The sequence below is a fragment of the Nycticebus coucang genome, chromosome 21 (genome assembly GCF_027406575.1).
Source record: "Nycticebus coucang isolate mNycCou1 chromosome 21, mNycCou1.pri, whole genome shotgun sequence".
Lineage (NCBI taxonomy): Eukaryota > Metazoa > Chordata > Mammalia > Primates > Lorisidae > Nycticebus > Nycticebus coucang.
Window position 1 is genome coordinate 1,222,993 of NC_069800.1, and position 22,010 is coordinate 1,245,002.

Below are 22,010 nucleotides of genomic sequence, written 5' to 3' on the forward strand. Positions count from 1 at the left end.
ATTTCTTCCTTCACCCATCTGTTATTCAACAGAAGATTGTTTAATTTCCATGCCTTTGGGTGGGCTTGAGCATTTTTGTTAGAGTTGAGTTCCACCTTTAGTGCCTTATGGTCTGAAAAGATACAAGGTAAAATTTCAATTCTTTTGATTCTGTTGATATTTGTTTTGTGTCCCAGGATATGATCAATTTTGGAGAATGTTCCATGGGGTGATGAGAAGAATGTATATTCTTTAACTTTGGGGTGGAGTGTTCTATATGCGTCTATCAAGCATAGTTGTTCTAGGGTCTCATTTAAATCTCTTATATCTTTATTTAATTTCTGTTTAGAGGATCTGTCCAGCTCTGTAAGAGGTGTGTTAAAGTCCCCTGTTATGATGGTGTTATCAGATATCATATTGCTCAGACTGAGTAAGGTCTGCTTCAAGAATCTGGGAGCATTTAAATTGGGTGCATAAATATTTAGAATGGAAATGTCTTCTTGTTGTAGTTTTCCCTTGACCAATATAAAGTGACCATCTTTGTCTTTTTTGACTTTAGTTGCTTTAAATCCACATGTATCTGAAAATAAGATTGCAACTCCTCTTTTCTTCTGAATTCCATTTGCCTGAAAAATTGTCTTCCAACCCTTGACTCAGAGCTTTAATTTGTCTTTTGAAGCCAGGTGTGTTTCTTGCAGACAGCAAATAGATGGCCTGTGTTTTTTAATCCAGTCAGCCAATCTATGTCTCTTCAGTGGGGAATTCAAGCCATTAACATTTATTGAGATAATTGATAAGTGTGGTAGTATTCTATTCGTCTTATTTGGTGAGAGTCTGTTGCTTAGTTTTATCTTTTGCATCAGTTTGGAGGTTAGGTTCTGTCCTTTGATTTCTGAGTTCTTACTTTGCTGCTGATCCATTGTGGTGGTCAGTGTGCAGAACAGGTTGAAGTATTTCCTGTAGAGCTGGTCTTGTTGTGGCGAATTTCCTCAATGTTTGTATATCCGTAAATGATTTGATTTCTCCGTCAATTTTGAAGCTTAGCTTAGCAGGGTACAGAATTCTGGGCTGAAAATTGTTCTGTTTAAGTAGATTAAAGGTAGATTACCATTGTCTTCTTGCTTGGAAAGTTTCATTAGAGAAGTCTGCGGTAACTCTGATGGATTTGCCCCTGTAGGTCAACTGGCGCTTACTCCTGGCAGCTTGCAGAATCTTTTCTTTTGTCTTGACTTTGGACAGGTTCATCACAATGTGTCTTGGAGAAGCTCGGAAAATATGACTTTCTTAATATCTTTTTGTTTTTAGACAGTTGTACCTAACCATATATGTTAACAATGATTATAGGCTGGAGACCCAGAAGAACTATCATTTTTGCCAGCTGGGATGCAGATGAATTTGGACTTTTGGGTTCCACAGAGTGGGCTGAGGTAAATAAGACAGAGAAGGCTCTTGCTATTTTTGTGTCAACAGATAACAAATGAATATGGATCTCAGGATGATCACAAATAGATTCCATTACCTAATACGATTTTAATTTGGAAAATGACTCAAGAAAATTTAAGCAAGTTTGTTTTTATTTTCCTGCTAGTTTGGCATAAATGAATAATCTATTATTATTAGGCTACAAACAAATTTATTTGTTCTTGTCAAAGTGTTTTAGTTTCTCTCTGTATTTGTTTTGTGAAAAATTAGTAAAATCAGTAAGCTCACAAAATAATAAGATTAGCAAACTGTTTTTTACAAGTGATTTCATTTATCTAAAAACTGAACCAAATCTTTGAAGTGAATTTTTAAATTTTTGAACTTTCCTTGGAGTTCTTCCAACTGAGGAAGAGAAAACATACTGTGTTCTATTAACATAGCTATGCTTTGATTATAATTTCACATTTATAGATGGTATATTTTCCCATTCACAAGATAGATGCTTAATTGTTAAGTATAAGATGATAATTTTGTAAATTGAATTACTTTAGTGAATAGATCTGCTTTATACTTGGAGTTGATTTGTTTATTTTTATTTATTTTTTTCCTTTCATTAAGCCATATACACATAGATCATGAATACATTTATGCTTTTGTGGGGTACAATGTGTTGATTGTTTTATACAATTTGGAATGGTTACATCAACTAATTAAAATAACCTTCACCTCGTTTACTTAATTATTGCATTAAGACATTTATGTTCTATACTGCATAGATTTGACTTTTACCCTTACAATATGCTCAATAGGTGTGGTCCCACCGTTTACCCTCCCTCTATTAAACCTCCCCCCTTCCCTTCCATCCTCCTCTACTTCTCTCTTTCATCCTGGAAAAGTTCACATAGACCACAGCATCCTATAGTTGTGATCTATCTTTCATAAGAAAATGTAATTATAAATAATTACATTCATGGGTTGATGGGCACTTGGGCTTCTTCCATGACTGGCAATTATGAATTGAGCCACAGTGAACAATCTGGTGCAAATATCTTTGTTGCAAAGTGATTTTTGGTCTTTTGGATATGTACCGTAGTACAGGAATTGCAGGATCTACTTTTAGATCCCTGAGTGTTTTCCAAACTTCTTTTCAAAAGTAACGTTATTAGTTTGCATTCCCACCAGCAGTGCAGAAGTGTCCCTTTTTCTCTACATCCATGCCAACATCCATAGTTTGGGGATTTTGTTATGTGAGCCACTCTTACTGGAGTTAGATGATATCTCAAAGTGGTTTTGATTTGCATTTCTTTGATGATTAAAGGTGATGAGCATTTTTTCATGTATCTGTAGGCCATGCACCTATATTCTTCAGAGAAGCTTCTGTTCAAGTTTCTTGCCCACAATGAAATGGGATCACTGGTTCTTTTCTTAATAATAAATTTGAGTTCTCTGTGGATTCTGGTTATCAAACCTCTTTCAGAAACGTAACCTGCAAATGTCCTCTCCCATTCTGAGGGCCGTCTGTTTGCTTTACTCACTGTGTGTCCATGGTTGTGCAGAAGCTTTTTAGTTTGATCAGATCCCAGTAATGTATTTTTGGTGTTGCTTCAATTGCCCAGGGGTCCTCCTCATAAAATATTCTCCCAGGCCAATTTCTTCAAGTTTTTCCCCTGCAGTCTCTCCAAGAATGTTTATCGTTTCATGTCTTAAATTTAAGTCTTTTATCCAGTGAGAGTCAACTATTTTTTATTTATTTTTATTTATTTATTTATTTATTTTTTATTAAATCATAGCTGTGTACATTAATGCGATCATGGGGCACCATACACTGGTTTTATAGACTGTTTGATACATTTTCATCACACTGGTTAACATGGCCTTCCTGGAGAGTTAATTTTTGTTAGAGGTGAAAGGTGTGGGTCCAGTTTCAGTCTTCTACAAGTCGCCAGCCAGTTTAACCAGTACCATTTGTTAAATAGGGAATCTTTCCCCCAATTTATATTTTTGATGGGCTCAAATGGTGGTTAAGTGTCTAGGTTCATCTCTTGGTTCTCAATTCTGTTCCATACATCTGCCTCTCTATTTTTGTGCCAGTACCATGCTTTTTTTTCCACTATAGATTATAGTATAGTCTGAAGTCTCATAGTTTGATTCCTCCTGATTTGTTTTTATTTCTGAGTAATGTCTTGGCTACTAGAGGTTGTTTCTGTTTTCATATAAAATGAAGTACTAATTTTTCCAGATCTTTAAAGTATGGCAGAGATGCTTTAATAGGGATCACATTAAATCTGTAGATTGCTTTAGGTAGTATAGACATTTTAAAAATGTTGATTCTTCCCAGCCGTGAGCATGGTATGTTTTTCCATTTGTTGACATCTTCAGCTATTTCTTTTCTCAGAGTTTCATAGTTCTCTTTATAGAAATCTTTTATGTCCTTTGTTAAGTACACTCCCAGATATTTCATCTACTTTGGCACTATTGTAAAGGGAATAGGGTCCTTCCTTGATTATTTTTTCCCCTTGACTATTGTTAGTATATATAAATGCTACTGATTTGTGAGTATTGATTTTATATCCTGAGATGCTGCTGTATTCCTTGATCACTTCTAAGAGTTTTATAGTTGAGTCTCTGGGGTTTTCTAGGTATACAATCATGTCATCTGTGAAGAGTGAAAGTTTGATCTCCTCTCCCTATCCTATCCCTAGGATACCCTATATCACCTTTTCTTCCCTAATTTATATGGCTAAGACTTATATTACAATGCTAAAAAGCAGTGGAGACAATGGGCAGCCTTGCCTGGTTCCTGATCTGAGTGGAAATGTTTTCAATTTTACTCCATTCAATACGATATTGGCTGTGGGTTTGCTGTAGATGGCATCTATCAGTTTAAGAAATGTCCCTTCTATACTAAATTTCTTAAGTGTTCTGATCATGAAAGGATGCTGGATATTATCGAAAGCTTTTTCTGCATTAATTGAGAGAATCATGGCTTTTGTTTTTTATTTTGTTATGTGATTAATTATATTTATAGATTTATGTATATTGAACCAACCTTGAGACCCTGGGATAAAACCCACTTGGTCATAGTGTATAATTTGTTTGATATGTTGCTGGAATCTGTTTGCTAGGATCTTATTGAATATTTTTGCATCAATATTCATTAGAGATATTGGTCTATAATTTTCCTTTCTTGTTGGGTCTTTTTCTGGTTTGAGGATCAAGGTGATGTTTGCTTCATAGAATGTGTTGGGAAGTATTCCCTCTTTTTCTATGTTTTGGAAAAGGTTAAATAATATAGGTACTAGTTCCTCTTTAAAGGTTTCATAGAATTCTGTTGTGAAGCCATCTGGTCCCAGATTTTTCTTTTTGGGGAGATTTTGTATAGTTGATGCTATTTCAGAACTTGATACAGTCCTGTTCAGCATTTCCACTTCTTTCTGGCTAAGTCTAGGAAGGTGGTATGCTTCCAAGTATTGGCCTTTTTCCTTCAGATTTTCATATTAATGAGAATAGAGGTTTTTGTAATATTCATTAAGGGTTTTTTGAATTTCTGAGGAGTCTGTTGTTATTTCATCTTTGTCATTTCTGATTCATGAAATTAGAGATTTAACTCTTATTTCTGGTTAGATTAGCCAAAGGTTTATCTATTTTATTGATCTTTTCAAAAAACCAACTTTTTGATTTTTTGATCTGTTGTATAATTCTTTAATTTTCAATTTCATTTAATTCTCTAATTTTGGTTCTTTCTTTTTTCTGCTGGGTTTGGGGTTGGAATGTTCTTCCTTTTCCTGTTGCTTGAGATGTCCCATTAAGTTGTTAACTTCCTCTCTTTCCTTTCTCTTGAGGAAGGCTTGCAATGCTATACATTTTCCTCTTAGGACTGCCTTTGCAGTATCCCACAGGTTCTGGTAATTCATGTCTTTATTATTGTTTTATTCCCAAACTTTGGTAATTTCCTTTTTAATCTCCTCTATTATCCAGCTGTCATTCAGCATAAGGTTATTTATTTTCCATGTCTTTGTGTCAGTATGCTGATTTCTGTTGTTACTGAGTTCAACTTTTATTCCATGATGGTCTGAGAAGATACAAGGAATAATTTCTATTCTGAGGTTAGACTTGTGACCTAAGATGTGATCAATTTTGGAGGATGTTCCATAGGCTGATGAGAAGAATGTTTATTCAGTTTTGTAGGATGAAATGTTCTGTAGGTATTTGTTAAATCCAGTCTAAAAATTCTTTGTTTAGTTTCTTATTGGAGGATCTGTCCAACACTGCCAAAGGGGTGTTAAAATCTCTGACTATTATGGTGCTAAAGGAAATCAAGTTGCTCATGTCTGTTAGGGTCTCTCTTATAAATTGAGGAGCATTCTGGTTGGGTGCGTAAAGGTTAATAATTGAAATCTCATCATCTTGAGTGTTTCCTTAAGAAATAGGAAGTGACCATTCTTATCTTTCCTTACTTTTGTTGGTTTAAAGCCTGTTGTATCTGCGATTAAAATTGCAACACCTGCTTTTTCTGATTTCCATTTACCTGAATTATAGCTAACTGTCCATTCACCCTGAGTCTACATTTATCCTGTAAGGTAAGATGCAGGCCCCATTAGCAAAGGGTATGCCTGAGGTGATTCCTGCCCTGGCGGGGCCTGGAGGGGACTCAGACTAGAATACGCCTGCACAGAGGCTGCAAACTCCCAAGGCAGAGTTGATTTAGAATTGTTGCTTTTGTGAGTACAAGATGCACCTGATCCCCAGTGAAGCATAGCCGGGACAAGAGGGGTCAAGGCAGTGGCATCAGCCAGGGCGGTGCAGGAACTGAGAACCCTTTTTGATCTCTAATCACGTGGCCCAACAAAGAGTGCAGCGGAGACAGAGATGCCAGCTCCATGAGAATTTGCATGGCGGTGGTGGCACAGGGTGTGCCGAGACACAACTTCTGTGAACTCAAATCTCGCCTGGCCCATGGTAAAACACAGCCAGGACAGAAACACAAATTCTGCAAGATTATAAGTGGCAGCAGTATCAGCCCAGGGCAGTGCTGTAGGTGTTTGTTAAATCCAATTGCTGAGTGACACTCTCCAGCTTCCTTTGAGCACTTGAGGTAGTCAGGCTTCAGCTCCCCATGCTGGCTGGTGGCAGAGTGTGGCAGCCTGGCCGACGAGACATTGATCTACCTATGACACTGGCAGGCGCAAACCCCTGGTGCATTTGCGTGTGGAGTCAGCACAGACTTGTAGCAGCCCTCGCCTTGCCCGTACCTCTCTGGAAATTGCCCAAGAGTCTGGACTCCGGGGGACAGGCTTCCAGACTTTGGGGTGGTAGCAGAGGGGAGTGCTGGGAGATCAGAACTGCAGGCAGAGTATATGTTTAGTTGGAGAATGCCAAGGCACACAAGTGGGTTCTCTCTGGGGAAGGAGTTCCAGTTTTTAGCAGGTCTCTCCCATGGGATAAAATAGGAGGGCATCTGAACTCTGCTCTGCTTTCTACTTTGTAGAAAGTACATTGTGAGCTTTTCTCATGGGGGAGGGGTTTCCCATCCACTTGGAGATGTGTTTTGTAGCTATTGGTTATTTGCTTGGGGTCGCAGCTCACCTCAGCAGGGGTGATGTGCCCTCTTCAGTATCTCTCTTGGCTCAGCTCCAAACCATCAGCTTACTTGACAAGCTTCTGTCCGTCAACTCTCCTTCTGGACGGGAGCCTCTGTGGAAAGTTGGTTCCAGTCAGCCATCTTGCCTCTCCCTGAGGTGATTTTTCTTTTCCTTCAGATATGATTGATTGTCACTAGTTCTTCTTTAAATGTCTCTCCTAGGCCCTTTTTCTTTCATCTTTTGCCTTTAGCCTGTCTGTTGAGTAATTTCTAAGTTCTTAAACTTATAGGTAAACTCATACATTTTATACAGGTCAGTATACTATGTAACTACTTCCTTCCTCTCCACTGCCGTTACTTTTTATTACTGATAAATCCAGGTTTTATTGAGTTGTTTTAAAATATGGCATATTAGGCTCGGGGCCTATGGCTCAAGCGGCTAAGGCACCAGCCACATACACCTGAGCTGGCGGGTTCGAATCCAGCCTGGGCCCACCAAACAACAATGATGGCTGCAACCAAAAAATAGCCAGGTGTTGTGGCGGGCGCCTGTGGTCCCAGCTACTTGAGAGGCTGAGGCAAGACAATCACATAAGCCCAGGAGTTGGAGGTTGTTGTGAGCTGTGATGCTACGGCACTCTACACAGGGGGACAGCTTGAGGCTCTATCTCAAAAAGAAAAAGATATATATATATGGCATACTGACATGCCATTGTGTTTAATTTCAAAAATGCTTTTCATCCTAGCACTCTGAGAGGCCAAGGCAGGTGGATTGCCTGAGCTCAGGAGTTCCAGATTAGCCTTAGAAAGTGTGAGACCTCATCTCTAAAAACAGCCAAGCCTTGTGGCGGGTACCTGTAGACCCAGCTACTCTGAAGGCTGAGGCAAGAGAATCGCTTGAGCCCAAGAGTTTGAGGTTGCTGTGAGCTACGACGCCACTACCGAGGGCGACTGTGTCTCAAAAAAAAAAAGAAAAAAAACAAAGCTTCCTTCTGACTCAGTTCCTTTTTTTTTTTTTTTATAGAGACAGAGTCTCACTTTATGGCCCTCAGTAGAGTGCCGTGGCCTCACACAGCTCACAGCAACCTCCAACTCCTGGGCTTAAGCGATTCTCTTGCCTCAGCCTCCCGAGCAGCTGGGACTACAGGCGCCCGCCACAACGCCCAGCTATTTTTTGGTTTGCAGTTCAGCTGGGGCTGGGTTTGAACCCGTCACCCTCGGTATATGGGGCCGGCGCCCTACCGACTGAGCCACAGGCACCGCCCTATTTTTTTTTTTAATTTTAAATTTCAAGTGCATAAAAGATTAGGTTACATTGTTTGCGTTTCTTAGGTAGAGTCCCTATTGTAGTTGTGCCCCTGTGCTGCTTTTAATTTCAACAGATTTGAGGGATGCAAGTGGTTTTTTTGTTACGTGGATGAATTGTGAAGTCATGAAGTTAGAGCTTTTGGTGTACCCATCACCTGAGTAGTGTACCTTGTACCTGATGCCTCATCCTCCTCCCAGCCTTCCTGATCTCAAGTTTCAAAAATCTCTTGTGCTACACTCTGTGTGACCATATACATCTCATTCAACTCCCTTTCTTTTTTTTTCTTTTTTTTTTTTTTTTTGTAGAGACAGAGTCTCACTGTACCGCCCTCGGGTAGAGTGCCGTGGTGTCACACGGCTCACAGCAACCTCTAACTCTTGGGCTTATGTGATTCTCTTGCCTCAGCCTCCCAAGCAGCTGGGACCACAGGCACCCGCCACAACGCCCGGCTATTTTTTTTTTTGTTGCAGTTGGGCTGGGGCTGGGTTTGAACCCGCCACCCTCGGCATATGGGGCCAGCGCCCTACTCACTGAGCCACAGGCGCCGCCCTCAACTCCCTTTCATAAGTAAGTACAAGTGGTCTTTGTTTTTCCATTCCTGAGATACCTAATATTCCACTTAGGATAATGGTTTCCAATTCCATCCAAGTTGTTGCAAGAAATGTTATTTCATTCCTTTTTTATGGCTCACTTGTACTGAGTATGTAAATATACATCCATATGCATGCATCACATTTTCTTTTTTTTTTTTGTAGAGACAGAGTCTCACTTTATGGCCCTCGGTAGAGTGCCGTGACCTCACACAGCTCACAGCAACCTCCAACTCCTGGGCTTAAGCGATTCTCTTGCCTCAGCCTCCTGAGTAGCTGGGACTACAGGCGAGCATCACATTTTCTTTATCCACTTACCAGTTGGTGGACACTTAGATTGATTCCATATCTTTGTAATTGTGAATTGTGCTACAATAAACACACAAGTGCACGTGTCTTTTTGACACAATGACTTCTTTTCCTTTGGGTAGATACCCAGTACTGGGACTGCTGAATCAAATAGTAGGTCTACTTTCAGTTCTTTGAGAAATCTCCATTTCCAAATTTACATTTGCAACAACAGTGGATAAGCATTCCCTTTTCATCTCATATAAGCCAACATTTGCTGCTTTTTTTTTTGTGCCTTTTTCATTTTTTAATAGTAATTCTGACATGGATAAGGCAGTATCTCATTATTTTATTTTAATAATTTGTATTTCCATGATAATTAGTGATAATGAACATTTTTTTGTATTTTCATTGGCCATTTTTATATCATCTTTTAAAAAGTGTTTGTGTCTTTTGCCCACTTTTTCTGTTCAGGTTATTTGGTATTTCCTGCTGATTTGTTTGAGTTTCTTGTAGATTCTGACGTTAGTCCTTTGTTTGTTGCACAGTTTGTGAATATTTTCTCACATTTTGTAGATTGTGTTGATTTTTTTCATTTGCAGTATAGAATCTTTTTGGTTTAATTAAGTTTATTTACTTTTGTTTTTGTTGTATTGCTTTTGGAGCTCAGTCATAAATTCTTTGCCTTGGCCAATATCCAGAAGAGTTTTCCTGAAATTTTCTTCTAGAATTTCTATGGTATCAGGTCTTACATATAAGTCTTTAATCCATCTTGAGTTAAATTTTGTGTATGGCGAGAGATAGGGATCCAGTTTCATTCTTGTGCACATGGTTTTCCAGTTACTTTCTAATCAGTTGTTTGTAGGTATATGGTTTTATGTCTGGGTTCTCCATTCTGTTGCATTGATCTATGTATCTACTTTTATACCGGGACCATACTGTGTTGGTTACTATAGCCTTGTAGTATAATTTGAAGTCAGATAATGTGATGCCTTCAGATTTATTCTTTTTGCTTAGGTTTTCTTTGGCTAATTGGGCCTTTTTAAATGCCATATGAAATTTAGGATTTTTTCAAATTCTGTAAACAATGATCTTGGTATTTTTTTTCTTTTTTTTTTTTTTTTTGTGGTCAGGGCTAGGCTTGAACCCACCACCTCTGGCATATGGGGCTGGTGCCCTACCCTTTTGAGCCACAGGCACCACCCATGATGTTGGTATTTTGATGGGCATAATATTGAACCTGTAAATCATTTTGGACAATAAGAACATTTTTACATATTGATTCTTCCAATCCATGGGCATGAAATGTTTTTCCATCCATGTCAAACAATTTATGTCACCAGTGTTTTGTAGTTCTTTTTGTGGAGATGTTTTACCTCCTTGGTTAAGTGTATTACTGAGTATTTTATTTTATTTTATATAGCTATTTTAAATGGTATTGAGTTCTTGATTTGATTTTGAGTTTGGCTGTTATTAGTATATAGAAATGCTCCTGATTTGTGTACGTTAATTTTGATTCCATTTATATTGCAAATTTTTATTACTACAGTTATATTATGAATATGCATTTTAAAAGTAGAATATTAATTTAGTTGAATCAAATTTCACTTTTAGGTCACTTTTTTTTTCCTGCTTCTATATTCGTTGAAGGTCATTTACTTTAGAAATATATAATTTCTTGTGATACATAAATAGATGTGTCTTTTTTTAATTTCAGCAGGTTAAAGGTAAAAGAAATCTAAGATACAAAATGATAAATATACTTTGGTTTAACTTGTATACATGTGCCTTAAAAGACAATTTTAATATTCTTTCCAGTTTTGTACCAGATTCTTGGTCATATTCAGCAGCATACTTCTCTCCTTTAAATACACATAAGAAATAATTTTTATTTCTACTGTAAACCTATTATAATGGAAACTCTGGTTTTATATTTATAACGGAGGCAACTATCATCTGGACTGTGCAGGCAAGTGTAAAGAGTTGACAGTTTTTATTTGTGCCATAACTATACGCAGCTTTAAATAAGTTTACTATAAGATGTTCTCGTAAGGTAATTAGCTAGCAGGGGTCCTCAAACTTTTTAAACAGGGGGCCAGTTCATTGTCCCTCAGACTATTGGAGGGCCGGATTAAAGTTTAAGAAAAAAACAAAACTGAACAAATTCCTATGCACACTGCACATATCTTATTTTGAAGTAAAAAAACAAAACGGGAACAAATACAATCACACCGCCGCATGTGGCCCATGGGCCGTAGTTTGAGGACCCCTGAGAGAGGTGAAAGACTCCATCAGCACGTTCCCCTGTGTGTGACTACACTGGTCTCCCTCTATTTTATCTTTCTTGCCTCTGCGTAGTGTGTGCGCATGAGTGTGTGAGAGTCTTATTTTTGTCTTAACTATCCTTCCTTTTCTCCCTCTAACTTTTTCGGACTTCCTCTCCTTTTTTCATTCTTTTTTTTTTTTTTAAGATTTATTTATTTATTTTTTAATTGTTGGGGATTCTTTGAGGGTACAAATGTTACACTGATAGCATTTGCTAGGTAAAGTCCCTCTCTTTTACACTTGTGCCTTGCCCTCAAAAGGTGTGTCGTACACCAAGACCCCACCCCCTCCCTCCTTCCCTCTCTCTGCTCTTCCTTTCCCCACTTCCTTTCCCCACCCTTTTTTTATTCTTTAATTTCTCTACATATATATCTATATCCACATCTATATCTATATTTATAAATATAGAAAAAAGTGAAAAATATAACTTTTTCATATATGCATATTCACTCTCAGTGGATCTCAAAATTTAAGTATGTAATAATTAGTTGCCAGTGTTACTTATTAGGAAATAATTGACTTCTGGTCCTTACTTTGGGCAATTCTGATTCAGAAGATCTAGGGTAGAGTTCCAGAATCCTAGAGCCATAGCCCTGCATATTCTGATGCAGAGAATCAAGGAACCGTTCTTTTTTTTTTTTTTTTTTTTTTTTTTGTAGAGACAGAGTCTCACTTTACCGCCCTCGGTAGAGTGCCGTGGCCTCACACAGCTCACAGCAACCTCCAACTCCTGGGCCTAAGCGATTCTCTTGCCTCAGCCTCCCGAGTAGCTGGGACTACAGGCGCACGCCACAACGCCCGGCCATTTTTTGGTTGCAGTTTGGCCGGGGCCGGGTTTGAACCCGCCACCCTCGGTATATGGGGCCGGAGCCTTACCGACTGAGCCACAGGCGCCGCCCTAAGGAACCGTTCTTTAAAAATATTTTTTTCTTTAGGGATGTCTACTATTGCTATGAACAGTAGCTACTAATTCATAATGTTCTTCATTCTTGTTTTAATTGCATTAATGTTGTCAGTCAATCGATAATCAGTATTTTCTCAGAAATTATGCTCAGAGGCAGGCATAGGTGTTTAATTCGTAAAGGTATTTGTAAACTACTCTTTCATAAAATTAACTTGCTTATCTTATTTACATTTTCACAATTGTAAATATGAATTAAGTAACTTTGCTTCAAAAATAGGAGAATGCCAAAACACTCCAGGAGAGAAGCATTGCTTATATCAACTCAGATTCATCTATAGAAGGTAAGTTTTATTTCAGATAATTTTTATTTATTGCTGAGCAGTATATCACCCTTTAAGCCTAGAAATTTCAACTTGTTAATAACCTTCCCTAATTTGTGGTCTTACTTTTAGCAGGTGACAGAACATAGTTGACTCATGAATAACGAGTCAAAACAAAATCATTAATATATTATTTACTTGTATGAGAGCTTTTCTGAAGAGATAACCTTAATAACACCTTCATTTTCCATTTTTACCACAAAGAAAATAATTATTAATATGAATCCATCCGTAGGATTCATGACTAAGCTATTGGTCCTAATTTTCTTGGTGGATGTGGTATTTACCATTTTCCTTTATTAGACTACTACTTAAAACTCTAGTATTAACCACGTTTTTTTTTATGTAGATATTAAAGGAATTTGGCTGCACTATTTCTATACAAAATTTTATACAGAAATATTTCCTGTTATTTATCATAACAAATTTGTAGTAAACACAAATAAAAACTTCCTTTTGGATCCGACAGATAAGATTCACGTCTCTCGATTTTTATTGCATCGTCGTTACTTTAGATGCCTGTTGGAGCAGACTTGCTGGAGACTGACATGCTGTTGTCTAATGTCTTGATACACTACATATGTTATTGAGTTGAATTAAAAAAATAAGAAATGAATGCTGCAGCCTTACCATTTCCTTGGCCAAATCCCCCTAAGAAATGCTGCCACAAAGATGACTCCTATAATTTCTGTGGAAGGTGCTGCTTAACAACCAAAGTCCACCTAGACCTTCTTCTGTCCAAAATATGTGCTTCAGCCTGTCTTCCTCCTAAGGAATGATTTCCACTCTGTTTTATTCCATGAGAATACTGCCTGTGATTTGAGGACAATTATCTCTTGTTTAAATTTAGAAAATAGGGTGGTGCCTGTGGCTCAAAGGAGTAGGGCGCCGACCCCATATACCGGAGGTGGTGGGTTCAAACCCAGCCCTGGCCAAAAGCTGAAAAAAACAAACAAACACACTAAAATTAGAAAATAAAGTTAAGAGGTAAACATAGAGGGAATTGTATTGAGAAATATGAAATAATATTCTTTGTGTCTTTCAGGCAATTATACTCTAAGAGTTGACTGTACACCCCTTCTTCACCAATTGGTATATAAACTGACAAAAGAGGTACATACGGACATTTGTTGTCATGTGTTTGCTGATGAATGTATACATTTCTCCTAAATTTGTGGTGATTATTTGTAATGACATCACATGTAAATGACAAGTCAAAATGAAAATCTTTAATATACTATTTACTGTTTACTTACATGATGTAACTATGAAGATAGTATCATCAGTCTCTTTTTTCTTATATTCTTATTAATAATTGTATACATAGTTATGATATATCAGGTTTATAATATTTATCTGGCAGAGGCATTTTGATATACCAGAAAGAACACTGAGCTGGAAGGCAAAGCTGGGGGTTCAAAAACTGCCTTTGCTACTTGGATTTATTCATTCATTCAACAAATACTGAGTTGTTACTATGTGGCAGGCCTTATAAAATGAATTCCAGCATGAACAATGATAGAAGGACAGGGTCATTAAATTCAAAGACTTGGCAAGCTAGAGAGAACACAGACTTGTACATGAGGAATTCTAGTTCACCAGAAGATTTGATATGACATAGTAAGGGCAATGGAGAACAGTTATGGAATAAAGAAGGCTGGGGGGAGTTAGGAACCATGGAAGATGTTTTCAGAATAATGAATGCTTATAATAGTAATCAGCTACCTTTAAAGAAAGGCTGTAGAGGTAAGGGAGTCTCATTCTAAGCAGAGGACACAGTACTTCAGAAGATGTAGAGGGATGAAAAGAACATTTTCCCTGATCTGTAGGTAGCTAAGTACGGCCTATAGAAAAGGTGGTGATGGAAAGGTGGTAAGAAATAAGTCATAAGAAATAGGCCAAGAAGTTCAGAAATCTGGTCATGGAGAAATTATTAAAAAATTTCTAACAAGTTTGCTCATTATATATGTCCATGTAGTGAATAAGTAGCAAGCCTAAAGATATCATAGAAATAATTTTGCACACTTATTGATGACACATAAATTTCATAAATATTAAATTAATTTTAGAAATAAAAAAAATACTGTGAAAGCTAACACTCTGAATCTCTAAAAATTACATAATATCTGTATCCTTCATTTAAATACAGTAGAACCTCTGTAAGTTGACCACACAAGGGAGTGTAACAAACTGGTCAACATAAGGAGGTGGCCCACTTAAGGAAGTTGGCCTGCTGTACTGATATGTACATGTGGTGCATGTCTGGTCTGTGAAAATCAGGTCATCTTAAAGAGGTGGTCAGTATAGGGAGCTGGTCAAGTATGGAGGCTCTGCTGTAGTCCTCTGCCATAAAATTTACTTACAGAAATGTTTGCTTTGAGCTCAGCTTTAGGTGACATTGGGAAGTAGGTATCACTTTTCTCTAGATACTATCTCCTAATCTCTTTTAATCTTGCCCCTCCCTTTTTACTGTTGTTTTTGAAAACGAGAGTCCTTTCATTATCCTCATTCCCACTCTCTCACCATTGTGGGTAACTGATGTCCTTAGTCCTTTGATCAGAATGTCCCATAGAAACATCTCATCTACAAACAGGCTTAAATAAAATCCTTATTGGGACAGCCCTTTTCAGAATAGGAGCTTATGGTTTGTGCTGTGCTGGAGAGATGGCTCTTCTACCTTTGATATCAGAAACAATAGGAATTTGGGAGCTAATGAGGGAGTGGTTTATGTCTATGCCCCTTCTTACAAAGGTGAATGCCTACCTACTGCCATATCAAGACCACGTAGACGAAGAGGACATTTGTTTACCATCCTACGTACTGATCATTACAGTTTTGTCACCCTGTAGAGTGTGTTGGCACAAACAGTCAAACCATGCTGGTGACATGATGGTAGGGTAAGGGGAGGGAGAGGACTGAGCTAACAGAGAGGAGGGGCTGCCTGATGGAGCACGAAATGGGACAATGTGTTGATAAGTCAGAAGAGGGCTAGCAGTTCTGGCAATGCATGAGGTAAAGCAGGTGGGACTGATCAGGCCAGGGGCAGGAATGCACCTGCCATTGTAGCTACTTGGGAGGCTGATGCAGGAGGATAGCTTGAGCCCAGCAGTTCAAGGCATAGAGAGACACTCTCTCTTTTAACTGATCTAAATTGTGTGGGACAGAGTACTGATTAGCACTTCTTTAAGATAGTATGATTTCAGAAAAAGGAAAGGATTTTGATGGGAATTCAACCCCCAAAAGATGTCAGAAATGGCATAGAATTTCTCAGCAATTGCAATTTGACAGAAGCAGAGTAGCCCTCTCTGGCTGGCTGGAAATGAGCAGGACACGGCTATTGCTGCAACATGCTGGGGGAAATGGTTCTGTGGAGTACCATGGCTGTTATTTTTTTTTTTTTGTGATTTTTTTTTTTTTGGCCGGGGCTGGGTTTGAACCCGCCACCTCTGGCATATGGGACCGGCGCCCTACTCCTTGAGCCACAGGCGCCGCCCCTACCACGGCTGTTTTAAGCTGAGGACTTTGTATGCGGTGAGGAAGTACCCTCTCCTCCAGACTGAGCTAAGCACAAGTCACCACTCCCAGCCTCACCTTTAGTCTGTGAATCACCACTGTTACCTTCTACTGGATAGAATGGTAAGGGCCTGTGTCAACACAGAGCTTTTGTGCATCAAAGTAGAGATGGTATGAAATTGAAATAATTTCAATTCAATTGGGTAAATGTTCAAAAACACGTGACAGTACCTAACATCTTTATTAAAGTCTCTTAAATTTCATTGCCATTTTCTCAGGAAGGCTTTTTCTGTTGACACATCTATCTTACATCTCCTATCCACATTTCTTTACAACACTTTATTCTTTTTTTTTTTTAATTGCTTAGCATAACTCTGTATTAATATTTGTTTGGTAGATATATATATATATATATAGATATAGATATAGATATAGATATATCTCCAATTAGATTTGATTGTGAAGTCCAAGGGGTAGAAACTGTTTTTCATTTTTCCATTTATACTATTTCCCCATCTTTACTGAGTTCAGCACTAAGTAAATATCTGTAGAAAAAAAAATTGTTATGAATAGTGACACAGAAAAAGGAATAACAAAACTCTATCTAAAGACCAGAGAAGATATTAGAGGGGATTATATTTAGATTAAGGTAGATGTTAGTATTCTCATTTTTACAGATGAGAAAACTAAGGTCTAAAGAGGGGGAATGAGACACCAAGTTAGAATGTTTTCAGAGTTACATAAGTTGGGTCTGCCTTGGGTTTATTTTGGGACACAGAAGAGTTATAAACAAAAAGTATATAGCTGATAATGTAGTAATCTAGATCTAAAATAGGATTTAGACTCTGCAGTTCATGATGTTTCCAGCACATGACCCTGTTTCTTCTTAGAGTAGAGAAAGACAAGGCAAGTCTAAGTTTGTAAATGTAAATATGTTTTGCCTTCATTCAGAGTACATTTACATTGATACTAAGTACATTTACATTTATACAATGTGTATATTTATACATGTACAGGAGTGCTTAAAATTCACAGAAGAAATGTGAGGTTATGTAGAGGTGTTTTAAATCCATAAAATTCTAACTTTGTTTAAACATAATTAGACATTGTAAAATAGTAGTCCTTCCACCAACTCCCACTTGCCCTGCAAAACTAGGACTTACATTAATAATTTCAATTATTAATTTGAAATTATTTGAAAAATTTCCTTATTAAATTATGAATTTAAGCAGCTGAGCTTGAAATTGAATTAATTTCAAGCTCCGCTGCTTAATCTAGATTGCCTCTATTGCCCCGAGGCTTCTCTGTAGGTCTCTTTGGGCAAAATAATTTACTAAAATAGATATTACATGTTAAGTTTTCCCAATGTCTTCCCACTAAAAGAAATCCAAGCTGCCAAACATTAAAGTGATGACATTTGTAAAAAATTTGAAACTCTTATTAAAAATTTTACCTAAACAGCAAAAAAAACACATTTTTTTACCAAAATAAGCAGGAAATTACATCTTAGGTTTATGGCGAAGTTACTAACAGGTAGACATCACAAATTAACAAGAACTGGGGCTAGCCCATTGCAGTGGCACGCACCTGTAGTCCTAGCTACTCAGCAGGCTGAGACAGGAGGATTACTTGAGCCCAGGAGTTCAAGGTTAGCCTGTGTAACATGCAAGACTCTGTCTCTAAGAAATGAAAATAAAGAATTTGGGATAGATTCTTTCTTTCCATTTGCCAAAAATACTTTTTTTTTTTTTTTTTTTTTTGTAGAGACAGAGTCTCACTGTACCGCCCTCGGGTAGAGTACCCTGGCCTCACACAGCTCACAGCAACCTCTAACTCTTGGGCTTACGTGATCAAAAATACATTTTCTATAAATGAACATGATATATATATGCACATATAGAGAGAAATATAAGTTGATGGCAAATAATATATGATTTTATTTTGGTATGAATGTGGTTGCTTCTGCCTGTAATTCCCAGTATTCGGTTTATCTGTCTAGATCTCTAGCCCTGATGATGGCTTTGCGGGTAAATCACTTTATGAAAGCTGGTTAGAGAAAGACCCTTCACCTGAAAATAAAAATCTTCCTAGGTAAAGTATTCGTGTGCATCTTTTTTTACCAGGGAATAAATTATAACTTCTTCTCCCTTTGTTTCTCCAAATATGCAATTCTCAGGCATTGCCTCAATAACATGAGTAAATAAAAAAATAATAAAGGATTTCTCTGTCTAGCCTTTGTCTTGGTGACTGGCCAGCACAGCTAAATCTTTCAGCTTGTGATAGAACACAGATAGATGTAGTTTTCCAAGTTTTTTAATCAAAAATTTTGCTACGTTATTAACTATTATTTGATATATAGGAAATGTAAATGAATTTTGTGTATAGACTTGAGTCCTATCCCCAAGATATATCATTATGTGTATGCAAATATTCAAAATCTGAAAAAATTCTGAAATCTGAATCAGTTTTGGTCCTAAGCACTTTGAATGGGGGATACTCAAGCTGTACCAGCAGATGATGGTAGCAGCTTATAGCTTTATTCCATATTCCAAATCAGTCTCTTGAAAATTTGCATGTTTCTATTATAAAATGATAATTCAACAAAAATAGTAGTACAAAAAAGGATTTTAAGAACATCGAAGTTCTCACTCTGGGTGGCCAAGGAGGGTGGATTGGTTGAGCTCAGGAGTTTGAGACCCCCCTGAGCAAGAGCTAGACCCTGTCTTTACCATTAAAAAGAAAAAAAGAAAGAAAAACTTGCCAGGTATTATGGCTGGTACCTGTAGTTCCAGCTACTTGGAAGGCTGATGCAAGAGGATTGCTTAAGCCCAAAGGTTTGAGGTTGCTGTGAGCTGTGACACCACGGCACTGTACTGAGGGTGACAGAGTGAGACTCTGTCTCAAAAATAAACAACCCCCCCCATTGAAGTTCTCAATTTCTTTTCTTTTCTTTTTTTTTTTGAGACAGAGTCTCACTTTCTCACCCTTAGTAGAGTACTGTGGTGTCACAGCCCACAGCAACCTCAAACTCTTGGGCTTAAGCCATTCTCTTGCCTCAGCCTCCCAAGTAAGCTGGGATGACAGGTGCCCACCACAACGCCCGGCTGTTTTTTTTTTTTTTTTTTGTTCTAGTTGTCGTCGTTTGGCAGGCCCAGGCCGGGTTTGAACCCACCAGCTCCTGTGTATGTGGCCGGCGCCCTCGCCACTGAGCTACAGGCGCCAAGCCATTCAATTCAGATTTATGGGTTTATTGCAATTTTTTTCAGCAGATGATAGAAAGTGTCTCGAGGGTTGTTAAACTTAATTCTTAGAAGTGTACATATAATCCTGTGCTATTTTTCACATTTATTTAGCTTTGTATAATTTATTTCACTCTGTGTGTGTGTGTACTATATTTTACATCTAGAATCAATAAGCTGGGATCTGGAAGTGATTTTGAAGCTTATTTTCAGAGACTTGGAATTGCTTCAGGCAGAGCCCGTTACACTAAGAATAAGGTAAACCATTTTATTATTTTGGAAATACAGCATTTCATCCACATTCCTTTGGTGAGAACTCTGTCTCTGAATCATTTGGCTCCTGACATCTGGTGGACATGTGACCCGGGAAGAGTTCCAGGGATAGAGTTAGACCACATGTCTCTTCGAAGATAGACTAGGATATAATTTGAATTATTTTGTGAATATTTCCTTATCAGAGATATTCAATGAAATGACAGTTCACAGAGTAATGCCAGACACTTAGCTGGTTATCGGTACTAAGTAGTTCATATCCTTTTCCTGATGCAGGATTTGCCAGAAAAATCTCATTTCTCTAGACTAATCTTGCAGGCGATGAAGTAAGTGTTCTTCCTGAGGAAAAGTGCGATTGGAGGACATATTTCAGTCGAGGGGAACTAGACTAGGAGTCTTGATTGTAAGCACCTCGTCCATCTTCTAGTCCTGACTGTCATCTAAGGCAAGGCCTCTTTAGTTAGGCAATAAAGCAAGTTTCTTTTTTAAACTTGATCCTCTTTTGTGTTCTGCACTGACTGGTTTGTACTATTGTCGCACAAATATCCTGAGTGGATATGCAAGTACTTGTAATATAACCAACATACACGCTTGTCAATGTAATAAGTTGTTTCATAAACCAAACTGCAGATTACATTAGTAGAGACAGGTTTGTCATACATTTTAATCAATTTTTAAATCTCAGTTCCAATACACCAACATATTGCTTATTCATGTTAATATAAATGTAAGTAATGTGACATTATATATATATACACACACACACATATCACTAACAAATTTGACTATTCAGAATATAAAAAAGAAAGAAAATTAATTCCAAAGTAACCAAAATATGTGTATAAATGCTGTATAATAACATTCATTAAACTTAATACATAAAAGGTGTGTTTTAAATCATTTTCAAGGCCTGTTCACTTTTATACTTTGTTATCAATTTGAACAAAATTATCTGTTTTGAAAACCATTCCAGATTAGCAGCAGACAATTAGATGAAAGGAAAGGGATTGATACAGGGCATGCTTTTAGTGATACTAAAAAGCAAGAATAATGACTCTGTAACAAGGTAGTGGATGGTAAAAACTGAAATTAGAATAAGCAGACTTAAGAGTTTAGGGTGGCGCCTGTGGCTCAAGGGGTAGGGTGCCGGTCCCATATGCCAGAGGTGGCGGGTTCAAGCCCAGCCCTGGCCAAAAACCAAAAAAAAAAAGAGTTTAGAATGTATTTACATAGGATACTACTATGTAATAATTCACATTCATAATTTTAGCTCCTAATTATATAGTATAGGTTAAATGGCATTTGACTATACACTGTGTGGGAAGTAAGGTACTTAAATAAATTATCCTTTGACTACATAGTTAGCTGCCCAGATCTTTTATTACTATGCAACAAGTATCCATTAGCTGACAGATAATTTTGAATTGTTCTGAGGTACAGTTTGAATATGTATTTTCTAATCTGAGTTACTGAAAATACAATAAGAAAACTTTTCAAGGAGCAGCATTTTGAATGAACGTTACATGAATTATCAAATAATCGTAAAATTTTAAAGCAGTGAATATTTGGTTGTAGTATTTTAATTAGATTTTAATTTTTTGCTTCATTGTGATAAAACTCAGTGTGCTGTATGTTTGTATTTTTTCTATAGTTATTTTTGTGATTACATGAAATATTCTATTTTGAATATCTAATGTTTGTTTATGCTTGGCCCTCTCCATTTTTTTTTTTTTTTTTTAGAAAACAGATAAGTACAGCAGCTACCCAGTATACCACACCATTTATGAGACATTTGAACTGGTAGAGAATTTTTATGACCCCACATTTAAAAAACAGCTTTCTGTGGCTCAGTTACGAGGAGCATTGGTGTATGAACTTGCAGACTCTACGATCATTCCTTTCAATATTAAAGACTATGCAAAAGCTTTGCAGAACTATGCAACAAGTATCTACAACTTATCCAGGAAACATGACCAGCAAATGAGAGACTATGGCGTATCATTTGGTAAGAAATGGTTGGACAGGTATTTTACAGTCTTTAAGATAGAACTTTAAGATATTATCTGTTATTACAAACAATACATACTGCTTCATACTACAGTATATCTCTTTCTCACTAATTCTGACTTCTAGACAAAAACTTTTAAACAAACTCTTATTAAAGAATCTGATTTAATCTGATCTGTGTAAGATGAATGCATTATGAC

At 37.4% G+C, this 22,010-nt stretch overlaps 1 protein-coding gene across 1 annotated transcript in view; it reads left to right on the forward strand.

Moving 5' to 3' along the window:
- The window catches only part of LOC128574166 (N-acetylated-alpha-linked acidic dipeptidase 2-like), a 57,609-nt gene that overhangs the window by 17,163 nt on the left and 18,436 nt on the right, over window positions 1-22,010 (forward strand). The window contains exons 5-10 of the mRNA XM_053574832.1: window positions 1,324-1,406; window positions 12,676-12,739; window positions 13,824-13,891; window positions 18,291-18,382; window positions 19,698-19,788; window positions 21,544-21,808. Coding sequence (XP_053430807.1) covers window positions 1,324-1,406; window positions 12,676-12,739; window positions 13,824-13,891; window positions 18,291-18,382; window positions 19,698-19,788; window positions 21,544-21,808 — 663 coding nt within the window. The remainder of the gene's footprint in view (window positions 1-1,323; window positions 1,407-12,675; window positions 12,740-13,823; window positions 13,892-18,290; window positions 18,383-19,697; window positions 19,789-21,543; window positions 21,809-22,010) is intronic.